The 12,181-nt window shown below is 44.8% G+C and overlaps 1 protein-coding gene across 2 annotated transcripts in view; it reads right to left on the minus strand.

Moving 5' to 3' along the window:
• klhl20 (kelch-like family member 20) overlaps window positions 1–12,181 on the minus strand; it is a 98,004-nt gene that overhangs the window by 71,850 nt on the left and 13,973 nt on the right. For both annotated transcript variants that reach the window (XM_070887433.1, XM_070887432.1), the window contains exon 2: window positions 10,850–10,914. In XM_070887433.1, coding sequence (XP_070743534.1) covers window positions 10,850–10,872 — 23 coding nt within the window. In that variant the 5' untranslated portion in view covers window positions 10,873–10,914. The remainder of the gene's footprint in view (window positions 1–10,849; window positions 10,915–12,181) is intronic.

A 12,181-nucleotide genomic window follows, 5' to 3' on the forward strand; every position in this document is an offset into this window, starting at 1 on the left:
TTTAAAATGTTTTTTTTTTAAGGCAGTTGGAGGTATCCCTAGACTTGCCACCCTTTATCAAGTCCAAAACAAGATAAGGGATAGACAAGGCAAGACACAGTATGGGGGTCATTACATCAAAGACAAAATCAATTGTTAGCCAAAAGAATGAAGATTCAAGAGGGAGAAGGCTAACATCCATATTGCCCACGTCCCCCCAAACAGAAAGCTCCTCATGGAAAATGTTGAATCAAAATCCTTGTATATTGACTAATGCAGTGGATTACAACACTTATCCTTTCACCTCTGGGAGCACTAACTGAAAGGAGTGGCAAGTTCCAAGAAAAATGCAATTTGATAGACTGAACCCAGCCCAGTTGCCAATGGACACAAGTATACAGCACAAATCAGCTCAGAAAACTCACCACTAATCCCACTCAGAGGGGCCAAAAAATATATAATAGCACTCTGCTGAGGTGAGAGTTAGGGCACATTGTTTTGACAGTGTAGTGGGAGCTTTACTTTGTATCTGGCCATGCTTCACCTGAACTAGGAGTGGCAGATGCCAGCACTAGGAAATGACATACCGTTCCGCCCCAATATCTAATGAGTACAAGATTCATTTTGCCAACAATATTATGGATGCTGGAAATCTGAAATGGAAACAGAAAATGCTGGAAACACTCAGCAGGTCAGGCAGCATCTGTGGAGAGGTAACGTTTCAGGACGATAAAAGGTCACTGGCCTGAAACTTTAACTTTGTTTCTCTCTCCACAGATGCTGCCTGACCTGCTGAGTGTTTGCAGCATTTTCTGTTTTTGCTATAAAATAAAAATTAAATCAGAGTTCTTGATTCCATAATATTTATATTCTATGCTACTGCTACTTTTCTGGTGATTTTGCAGTGAATCAGGCAGCCAAGGGAGAGGAGATAAGTTTTCCTAAAATCCAGTAGCAGAAAGAAACAATTTTATAGATATCCTGGGCAACATTTCATCATCATCATAGGCAGTCCCTCGGAAACGAGGAAGACTTGCTTCCACTCTTAGCATGAGTTCTTAGATGACTGTACAGTCTCTGTCATAGGTGGGACAGACAGTGTTGAAGGAAAAGGTGGGCGGGGAGCCTGGTTTGCCGCATGCTCCTTCCGCTTGATTTCTGCATGCTCTTGGCAATGAGACTCAAGGTGCTCAGCGCCCTCCGAGATGCACTTCCTCCACCTAGGGCGGTCTTTGGCCAGGGACTCCCAGGTGTCAGTGGGGATGTTGCACTTTATCAGGGAGGCTTTGAAGGTGTCCTTGTAATGTTTCCTCTGCGCACCTTTGGCACGTTTGCCGTGGACGAGTTCAGAGTAGAACGCTTGCTTTGGGAGTCTCGTATCTGGCATGTGAACTGTGTGGCCTGCCCAGCTGAGCTGATCAAGTGTGGTCAGTGCTTCAATGCTGGGGATGTTGGCCTGGACGAGGACGCTAACGTTGGTGCGTCTGTCCTCCCAGGGGATTTGGCCAAGAACTTGGGATGCTACTGCTACTTTCCTGGTGATTTCGCAGCGAATCAGGCAGCCAAGGGAGGAGAGGAAATACGTTATCCTAAAACCCAGTAGCATAAAGAAGCATTAATTTTATTGATATTCTCGGCAACATTTAATTATCATCATAGGCAGTCCCTTGGAATCGAGGAAGACTTGCTTCCACTCTTAGCATGAGTTCTTAGGTGGCTGTACAGTCCAATACGAGAACCACAGTCCCTGTCACAGGTGGGACCAGCTTTGCTGCACGGACCTAGTACCAGGGTAGGATCTTGGGCTTTATAGATATCCTGGGCAACATTTATCCTCAGCCAACACCAACAAAACAAATTACCTGGTTAGTTATTTTATTGGTTTGTGGGATCTTGCTGTGTGCAAACTGGCTGCTGTATTTATCAAGGATGACTTGCTTCCACGCTAAAAAGGGATGAGTTCACAGGTGTTTCAATGAAGGACCTAATATTCCAGGTCCCGAACTGCATATTGAAGGATGGAAGATGCCTGTGCGTGGATTTTTAAAAATTAAATGTGTGCTGGCCATTGCACACCAGCCATCAAGCGATCTTGACGGAGCTCGGTCTTGGTCCAGTGGCAAGGATTAACCAAGGCGATTGGAGACCAGCTTTGCTGCACGACCTAGTACGCACACGTATTGCAGTGTGGGCTGGCCCATCCTGCCCCTGGGCCCACGCCTCTCCTGGGCCCCAATCACGTCGCTCTGCAATCTCTCGCCGCTCCTCTGCCCCGACCTCGCCGCTCCTGCTGTACCTGCCCACGCTCCAATCACCGACCTGGGTTATAGTGATGTCCAATCTAGTCACCCTCTTCACAGTCATCGCCCCCCCCAGACTGGTTCACGCTGTACCTTGCAGTGGTACGCCGCCACGCTCTCCAGGAACTACCGCACGCCGCTCCTTTTATGGCCCCCACCTGCCGCAGATGGTTCCTCACAGGTCGGGTATGCCACGCTGTCCAGGGGCCAATAAACATGCATGTAATTTAACTTACAGGAGAAGGGAGTCAAGCGTTTATAGGGAGCGGGCAGGGAAGTGGAGTTGAGGCCAAAATCTTATTGAATGGTGGCGCAAGCTCGAGGGGCCAAATGGCCTACTCCTGCTCCTATTTCTTCTGTTCATTGGGCTCAATTTTCCCCATTTATTTGCGCCTTTTTTTTGGCGATGGCCAATTTTATTGGCCTTAATTTAAAAATCCAAGTTTCCCCAAAGATTGTGCGCCAGTATAACTCAGTTAGTTGCGATTTTTTTAGGTTAGTTTTTTTTTACTTCATTGGGGGCATGACCTGCCACCCGCGCCAATTCTGGCCATTAAAGCAAGTATGGCCAGCTCCGATTTACTCCAATTTTTCGGAGGACGGCGTATGCGACTTCTGTGGAAAAACCTTCTGGGCACAGGTAAGGAAATCAGCGCAGTAGATACACTTGCAGGGCACGGACGACAGCAGCAGCAGAGGGAGAGAGAGAGTGGGAGAGAGAAGAAGCCTTTCGGCCAGAGTTAGGAGCGGGTACCGGCACTGGCAGGGAAGGAAAACCTTTTGGCCAGAGTTAGGAATGGGTGAGGCCCTTCAGCCTGGGATAGTAGCAGGTACCAGGAGGGAGGAGGCCCTTCGGCCTGGGATAGTAGCAGGTACCGGGAGGGGAGGAGGCCCTTCGGCCTGGGATAATAGCAGGTACCGGGAGGGAGGAGGCCCTTCGGCCTGGGATCGTAGCAGGTACAGGGAGGGAGGAGGCCCTTTGGCCTGGGATAGTAGAAGGTACTAGGAGGGAGGAGGCCCTTCGGCCTGGGATAGTAGAGGGTACTAGGAGCGAGGAGGCCCTTCGGCCTGGGATAGTAGCAGGTACCAGGAGGGAGGAGGCCCTTCGACCTGAGATAGTAGCGGGTACCGGGAGGGAGGAGGCCCTTCGGCCTGAGATAGTAGCAGGTACCGGGAGGGAGGAGGCCCTTCGGCCTGAGATAGTAGCAGGTATCGGTGCCGGGATGCCCATTGGCTTGGGATAGTAGCGGGTACCAGATCCGGGAGGCCCTTCGGCCTGGGATAGTAGTGGGTATCGGCACCGGGAGGCCCTTCGGCCTGGGATAATAGCGGGTACTGGCACTGGCATTGGCATGGGGGGGGGGGGGCGTGGAGAAAAGAGAGGGGGATAGACTTTTGTCATAAACACTTTAATAATTTAATGGTGGTAAGTTGCTGCAATTTGTAAGATGCTTGTGCAGGTTGCTGTGAGCTGGCTGTTGCGTCACTTTCCAGCCCCAGCCTGCAGTGTGTCCTTGGTTACCGTGGCAACCTGATCTTTTTGGCGCACATCTTAGGCTCCACCCCCAAAGCTAAATCTCAGGCTAGGTGGCACCAAATCAACAATTCAAACGGGGAAATTTGGATGATTTTTTTGGGCATAGTTGGGCCCCCAAAAATCGGGCGTAACTCTTCAAGTACGCCAAAAAACTGCTTTGGGGAAAATTGAGCCCATTGTTGGAACACGGACGAGTATTGCTTGCAACTGAGCGAGGTAAAAACAGGCATAAGATTAGTCAAGATATCTCTGGAAAAGATGGCGTGCAATTGTGGCAGTAATAAAAGCTTTTTCAGAAGTCAGAAGATCATTAAGGACTGTATAGGGCCACTAAAGGATACCGTAGGGCAGATTCAAACTGATTCTCAGCTTATGGCTGCTAAATGACTATTTTGCATCTGTCTATACTTCTGTAGATGTTCCATATGGGGGTGCTCTGTATTGAATATTAAAATAGATAGTAATGTCATCTTGGATAGATTAGGAAAGTTCCAAATTCATCGGGCTCCAGGTTCAGATAATATCCATCCAAGAATGATTAGAAAGATGGGCCAGGTGTACTGTGAGCCCTTTGCCAGTATCGTCATTAGTTCAATAGAGTTAACGATATCTCCTTTGGACTGGAAGCTAGCTCACGGAGATTTTATTGTCAAAAATAGAACAAAGCAGAGCCAGGGAACTACAGGCCTATCAGCCCGACAGCCATTATTGGGAAGATGCGAGAAGAGATCGCAAGAGATGTTCTTTATGATCACTGGGAAAGTGATGGCGCCATTAGAAATTTACAACACGGCTTCTGGAAAAATAGCTCATGGCTTACATATTTTTTGAGGAAGTCACTAAGGTAGCGGATGAGGGAAATCCAGTACATCGTCGACCTGGACGCTCAGAAAGCCTTTCGTAAGGTACCTCACACTAAGTTACTTGACAAGATAGAAACGTAGTATCAGTAGGAATTTAATACGCTGGGGTAGGAATTGGCTCCAATCCCGCAGCCTAAAAATTGTAGTTGACAGATTACTAATTGTGCCCCTCAATCCTAGGTCAACTACTGTTCACTCCTTGACAGTGGTACAGTATTTGGAGTACAGTCAGTATGTTTGTAGATGACACCAGAATCTGTGCAAGGGATAAGATAGTCGAGAAGTGCAATCAAATCTAAAAAGATCTCATGGAGTGGGCCACACAATCTCAAATGACATTTAACTTAGATAAATGTAATGTCATGCATGTTAGTAAGGCCAGCACAGAATACATACATCACTTGCGGGGAACAATATTGAAAGAGGTTGAGAGAAAAAAAGATCTAGGTGTTATTGTGCACAGGTCTCTGAAGGTTCCCGACCAATGTAGAGAAACTGTAGCTAAAGCCAACAGATGCTGCCTGGCCTGCTGAGTATTTCCAGTATTTTCTATTTATATTTCAGATTTCCAGCATCCACAGTATTTTGCCTTTTGTATTGATAGAAGCACACTGTATAAATCAAAGGATACCATTTTATCACTATTAAGGATGCTGGTCAGAGTGTATTTGGAGTAACGTGCCCAGTTTTGGTCACCTCACATGCTATGTGATTCAGTGGCCTTGGAAAAAAGTTACAAGAATGACTACCAGCCCAAAGAACCTGCGCTTTTTAGGATAGGCTCAAGGACCTCGATCTACTGACTTTACAGCAGCATAGATTTAGAGGTGATCTGACAGAGGTTAATAGCAGTAAAGGGCTGGCTAGGCTGTATTAGTTTAAGAGGTTGGTGAGGACCGGGGAACATGAGTTTAAACTATATGAGAGTAGGAATAGACTGGATGTTGGATGGTTCTTCTTTTCCCAGAGAGTAGTAAGCCTCTGGAATACATTACCAGCTAGTGTGGTGGGTGCCCACTCTCTGCATGCCTTCAAAATTTGGACCAGTTCTTGACTGGGGCAGTGATCGCATCACCGAATCAGAGAACAGGACAGCACAGGAGGCCATTCGGCCTATCGAGTCTGCACTGGAGCAATCCAGTTAGCCCCACTCCCCCCCCCACTTTCCCCATATCAACGTTCCATACAAGGTGTTCAGCCGTGCACCTCTCTGCACTGGCTTTTTTAATGTAAAGTTCTGTGAAACTGTGAATGGGCCAAAAGGGGGATGATTGTCCCATATCCCTGCAATTTTTTTCTCCTTCAAGTATTTTTCCAGTTTCCTTTTGAAGGCTTCTATTGAATCTGTACCCACCACCCTGAATCAGGCAATGCATTCCAAATCCTAAACATTCGTTGCGTAATTTTTTTTTCTTGTGTCACCTCTGGTTCTTTTGCATATCACCTTAAATCTGTGCCCTCTCATTATCGACCCTTCAGCCATTGAAAACAGTTTCTCTTTATTTACTCTATCTAAATCCTTCATGATTTTAAACCTCTCCATCAAATCTCCTCTTAGCCTTCTCTACTCCAAGGAGAACAACCCCAGCTTGTCCAGTCTATCCATGCAACTGTAATCCCTCATCCTTGGAACCATTCTAGTGAATCTCATCTGTGCCTGCTCCAAAGCCTTCACGTCCTTCCTAAAGTGTGGTGCCCAGAATTGGAATGTAGAAGGTAAGTGATAGATAATACTTGGTAAATGTAATCACCTGGACTGGTTTCATCACCTAAGGGGGTGGGAGAGGTATTTTCCAAAATATTTTTCCCCTTACTAGTCCTGGGTTTTTCTTGCCTCGCCCAGGAGATTACATGGCTGTGGGTGGAGGTGGGGGGGGGGGGGCACATGGTAAAGAAGTGTCTAATCATGATGCTCCAGCCATCGTGGTGTAGATCAGGCTTAATGTACCAATGGTCTTTGCCTGCTCGCCAATTTAGTATGATCGTATATTTTTTGACCTCATCAAATGTGTGCTGGTTAAATATTCAACATCTGCTGAGGATTCAATCTTCCAAAATAGGAAGCTTAAAAGTGAGGGATGATTATGGGTTTGGCTAAAGGGAGTGGCTACAGATGCAAGGTAGTAATTAGTAAAAATCTGGAATCAGTCTTCTGTACAGGAGAAATATAGCATTTGGGTGGAAGATTATTAAAAAGTTCTAACAATCAAAATGCTTTTCATGTGCATTGAAACAATACCCACTGAAATAGGATCTTGCAAAGCTGACGTTCTCACAGTATGTGGAGTACCAACATGGAAAGTGCATATTTCTGTCAAGGAGGACCATGGATTACAACTACAAAACATACAAATCCTTTTTGCTTTTAAGCTGACAGTCAGCATGTAACAGAAAAAAAATTTCCACCACTGAAATTGGAGGTTGTCAGTATCAAACAATGAAAACAGTTGGAAGATGGGACCAAAGACTGTCTGAACCAAATCAGATTAGTGGGAAGGTGGGTGGTCAGAACCAGACTGTTTGAACAGTAGGAGTGGAAACTCTCAATCAAACAGATGTTACCTTCTCTCCCTGCTGGTTGCACACAAACTTAAGGCAGGAAAGTTCAAAGATGAACTAATAATTTATGAGTTGCATGTATGTTTAGCGTTCCAACTACATTATAGTCTACTCTTAATTGGAAGTTGCTTAATTTAAATTAAAATCATGCAACAAAAAAATTCTGTACTGTTTTATTAAATTTGCTTAATTCATACTACTAAATAATTTTATTTATTTCAAGTAAAGAAATTACTGAATTAACAGTAGTTAATAAATAAACAGCTAAATGCAGCCTTTAAAAATGTATTTTCCACAAAGGAACTTTCAGGGGCATACCAGACTGTCGTCATACAAGGTTTATTTCCTTCAAGATAAGGAGAAGATTCTCTGGTGTGAATGTATTAACTTGTTTTATTTGAGCATTTCTTGTCACTATACTTACAACATTTCTGTGGCTTGGAAATAGAATAATGATGAATTTTCATTAATTAAAAAAAAGACTACACCAAGATTTTTAGGATTTTATTATAGTGGCACAGACCATTGGCGGTATGTGCGCATGTGTTGTAGTGCCTGGTTATGAACAATTGAAAGTGTTTTTTGGTGTGTTTATGCACTTATAGAAGTTCCTTTGTTACCATTTAGTAACCAGGCAGAGATCCTGCAATATCAACATTAGAGATGTCAACATCTCAGTGGCTTTCACATCAGTAAAGCACAATAAAAGTACAGTGGCGTTCACACTTCATAGCCAATGTTACTTTTGTTGAAGTGTACTCATGGTTATGTAAGCAGACAATTTCGCACAAGGTCCCATGACAGCAAAACAAAAGCAAAACACTGCAGAAATAAAAACAGAAAATGCTGGAAACACTCAGCATGTCAGGCAGTATCAGTGGAAAGAGAAACAGAGTTAACGTTTCAGGTCGACGACCTTTCACCATAAATGGAAGATTTGCGAGATGAACAGCTTTAAAGCAAGCACAGAGTCAGAGAAGGGAGGGGGACAGGAAAAGAACAAAAAGGGAGAGGTCGGTGATAGGGTGGAAAGCAGGAGAGATTAAATGACAAAAGTGATGATGGTGGAAAGCAAAATGAGGCGATAATGAGACAAAAACAAAATACTGCGGATGCTGGAATCTGAAATCAAAACAGAGAATGCTGAAAATCTCAGATGATCAGGCAGCACTAGGGGCCCAAATACTCCTTCCAGGTGAAACAGCGATTTACTTGTACTTCTTTCAATTTAGTATACTGTATTTACTGCTTACAATGTGGTCTCCTCTACATTGGGAGACCAAGGGGAGATTGGGTGACCGCTTTGCTGAACATCTCTATTCAGTCCATAAGCGTGACCCTGAGCTTCCGGTCGCCTGTCACTTTCATTCTCCACTCCACTCCCACATCTCAACCCTTGGCCTCCTCTACTGTTCCAATGAAACTCAACGCAAGCTCGAGGTACAGCACCTCATCTTTCGTTGAGGCACTTTACAGCCTTCTGGACTCAACATCGAGTTCAACAATTTCAGAGCTTAACCTCTGGCCATCTTTTGCTCCCCTTTCTCCCATCCCATCCCCTCCCCTCACCCCACCATCTTACGTTTTTTTTTCCCCTCTGTCTATAACGGCAGCTCGTCATTGCTACGCCATTCACACCCTATCCAGATTAACCTTTTTCAAACTTTATCATTACCATTTCAATTCGGCCCATCATCCCTTTTGTCTCTCTAATCTCTCCTGCCTTCCACCCTATCACAGACCTTACCTTTTGTTCTTTCTTCCCCTCCTCCTTTCAGTGCTTAAGAATGTGTTCATTTCAAACATTTGGCAATTCTGACGAAGGGTCATCGACCCGAAATGTTAACTCTGCTTTTCTCGCCACAAATGCTGCCTGTCCCACTGAGATTTCTAGCATTCTCTGGAGGAGGTGTAACTGGTTATAGCAGGAGGAGGTAAGCATGGAAATCTGGCATTAGATAGGAAGACTCTCGTGGCTCGTGAGTAAGACGGAATAAAGGCAATAGACCTCAGGGGTGCCGCCCACCCTGCTGGCCATGTACCATTAGGGGATCCACAGCCCAAGGAACAGCCAACAGTTCCTCGACTCCAAGTGGCTCTGGTGCAAGCATCCTCCATTACCAGCATTTGTTGTCAGAGAGAAAATGGGAAGAGTGGTTAAAGGTCTAAAGTTGTTAAACTCAATGTTAAGGCTGGAAGGCTGTAAAGTGCCTAGTAGGAAGATGAGATGCCGTTCCTCGAGCGTGCGTTGATCTTCACTGCAATAGTGTAGGAGGTCAAGGACAGAGAGGTCAGAGTGGGAGTGGGTTGGATTTAATTAAGTTTGCTCTAAAGTCACCTCCTTCAACAAGGGCCCCACTCCTAATCCATGACGTCAATTAAGAAACTGTGGAGCTCCCCAGTGTACGGCACCAGTGTACAGCACATGAATTCCCCTACGTGCAGCATCAACAGAAATAGCATCCGACTTGGCTGCCAAAATTATCTCAGCAATACCCAGAAGGGAATTACAGAGCACAAGAGATGTAGAGAGAGATTACAGCAGTAAATCAGTAGCATCAGATCTGCACAGAACAGAAATAGAACTTATTTGTCCTGTACCATGGCACAAATACTATCAGCTAATAAACTAACAAGATTTTAAATGCTGCACTGTTTTATGTTAGACTGATTCTCCAACACACCTTGCCACAAATAAAAGATCACAGGTTCCGCTTGGGAGAACTCGTGCATGGTAAGTTTCCAATCTCGCATATACCATGGAAGATGGAACGGTAAAAGTGGTAGGAACAGAGGAGAAACTACTTGTGCAATGGGATGGAAGGCAGTGAAATATAGGAGAACACAAGAAAAGAAGAAATAGGAGCAGGAGTAGAAGAAATAGGAGCAGGAGTAGAAGAAATAGGAGCAGGAGTAGAAGAAATAGGAGCAGGAGTAGGCGATACAGCCCCTCGAGTCTGCTCCGCCATGCAATAAAATCATGACTGATCTTCTACATTAGCACTTTCCCGCCCTATCGCCATATCCCTCGATTCCCTCAATGCCCAAAAACATTGATCATAGTCTTGAATATACTCCATACTGAGCATCTCTGGGGTAGAGAATGCCAAAGATTCACAACACTCAGTGAAGATATTTCTCCTTATCTCAGTCCTAAATGGCCAAGCCCTTCTCCTGAGACTATGACCCCTAGTTCGAGACTCTACAGCCAGGGAAAACAGTCTCGCAACATCTACCCTGTCAAACCCTCGAAGAATTTTATACGTTTCAATGAGATCACCTATCATTCTTCAAAACTCCAGAGAATATAGGCCCGTTCTACTCAATCTCTCCTCGTAGGACAACCCTCTCATCCCAGGAATCAATAAAAGACAAGTAACTTCAAAAACCTACTTAAAACACATGACTTTACCTCCCAGCAGTTATCTCAACAATAGCATGGCAGAGGCTCGGGAGCAAGAGTACACTGGGGTTTCAAAGGGAGGACTTAAGAAAAATCTCAACACATACAAAAGTCATTTTCTTTTTTTGTTACAAATAGACGAAAGCAGATTGCAAACAAATTTACTTCAGAGATGCACTGCTGCAACATTTTAAATACTTCAACTCACCTTCGCATTAGCTTCCCTTCCATGCACAGTCAAAAGAATTTCGCAGGTCTCCTTTGAGTTCTTTTCTAGAAAAAAAACACATGAAATAAACAAAACTTCTGTTCAATTCCACAGGACAACCATTGCTGCGTTACTAACACATCACTGTGCTGGTAACTTAAAATTCAGATACACAAATTCTTGAGATGGTAACATGGGGTTTTATACTTAAAAATCAACCATCCCATTCTCAATTCCCTAGTACAGTCAACTCGTACTTAATTTAGTTACCTTTCCAACAAACTATTGAAATCTAATTGCTGAAGAGTATTCTTAAAAAGTAAAAAAAAAAACAATTAAAAATAAAGTTTCTAAAATTAGTGAATTACAGACCCTATCTAAAAGGTCAAATCTGATTGGAGGTGGCAGCGGGACATAAAGGAGAGCGCGGAGGGACAGCGCGGACCTGATTGGAGGCATTGGCGGAACCTTCGACAATTTCAAAAAAACAAGGAGACACGTCACAGGTCAGCAGGTAGGTTGGTGAGTATTAAGGTTTTTTGTCTCTCTAAACTAGGACCAGGAAACTATAACGTACTGTATTAAATTCCTAACTAAACATAATCGTTGAATAAAGATTTTAACTAATTAAATAAATAAAACAAGGTTAGACTAAGATATGGCAGGGCAGATTGTGTGTCTGGACTGCAATATGTAGGAGTTTGTGGACAGCGAGACTGTCCTGAGCAAACAGGTCTGCAGATGTCTCTATCTCGAATCTCTCCAGCTCAGAGTTATGGGCTAGACTTTCCACTTAGCTGGCTATCACCCAAAAAATGGGCGATGTTCCAGCTTTAGCGATGTTTCTGCTTTCAGGATCGCTGGAAAATCGCCCATTTTTCTGATTGCTACTTTCGGCTTTTTTTGGGGTGCGATAGCTCAGCAATGTGAAAGGCAAGGCATCCCTTGCAACGGTCTTTCTGCGCGTGCGTTTTTTTTTAAAAAGGTGGTTTCCTGCGATTCGGGAGGTCAGGGGTCATCTGGGCATGCGCAGAAAGCAAAGGGAGGGACAGAGAGAGACAAGACAGAGAGACAAAACAAGCTGCTTAAATCAGTAAGCAAAAAAATGTCCCAGCACAAGCAAGAGTCGCGGGAAAGTCGCCAGGATGTGGAGGGGAGAAGGAGGACAAAGCCCTTCTCCGACGAGGCTAATGAGGTCCACAGTCGGTGGGGTGGGAGTGGGAAACCTCCACCTCAGGCCTACAGGAAAATTTGAGGCAAGTTCGCCAACGTGGTGTCGTCGGCGTCCCACGAGGTGAGGGGGTTCCGACCAGTGCCGCAAGCGTTGGAACA

The sequence above is a fragment of the Pristiophorus japonicus genome, chromosome 8, assembly GCF_044704955.1.
Source record: "Pristiophorus japonicus isolate sPriJap1 chromosome 8, sPriJap1.hap1, whole genome shotgun sequence".
NCBI classification, from domain to species: domain Eukaryota; kingdom Metazoa; phylum Chordata; class Chondrichthyes; family Pristiophoridae; genus Pristiophorus; species Pristiophorus japonicus.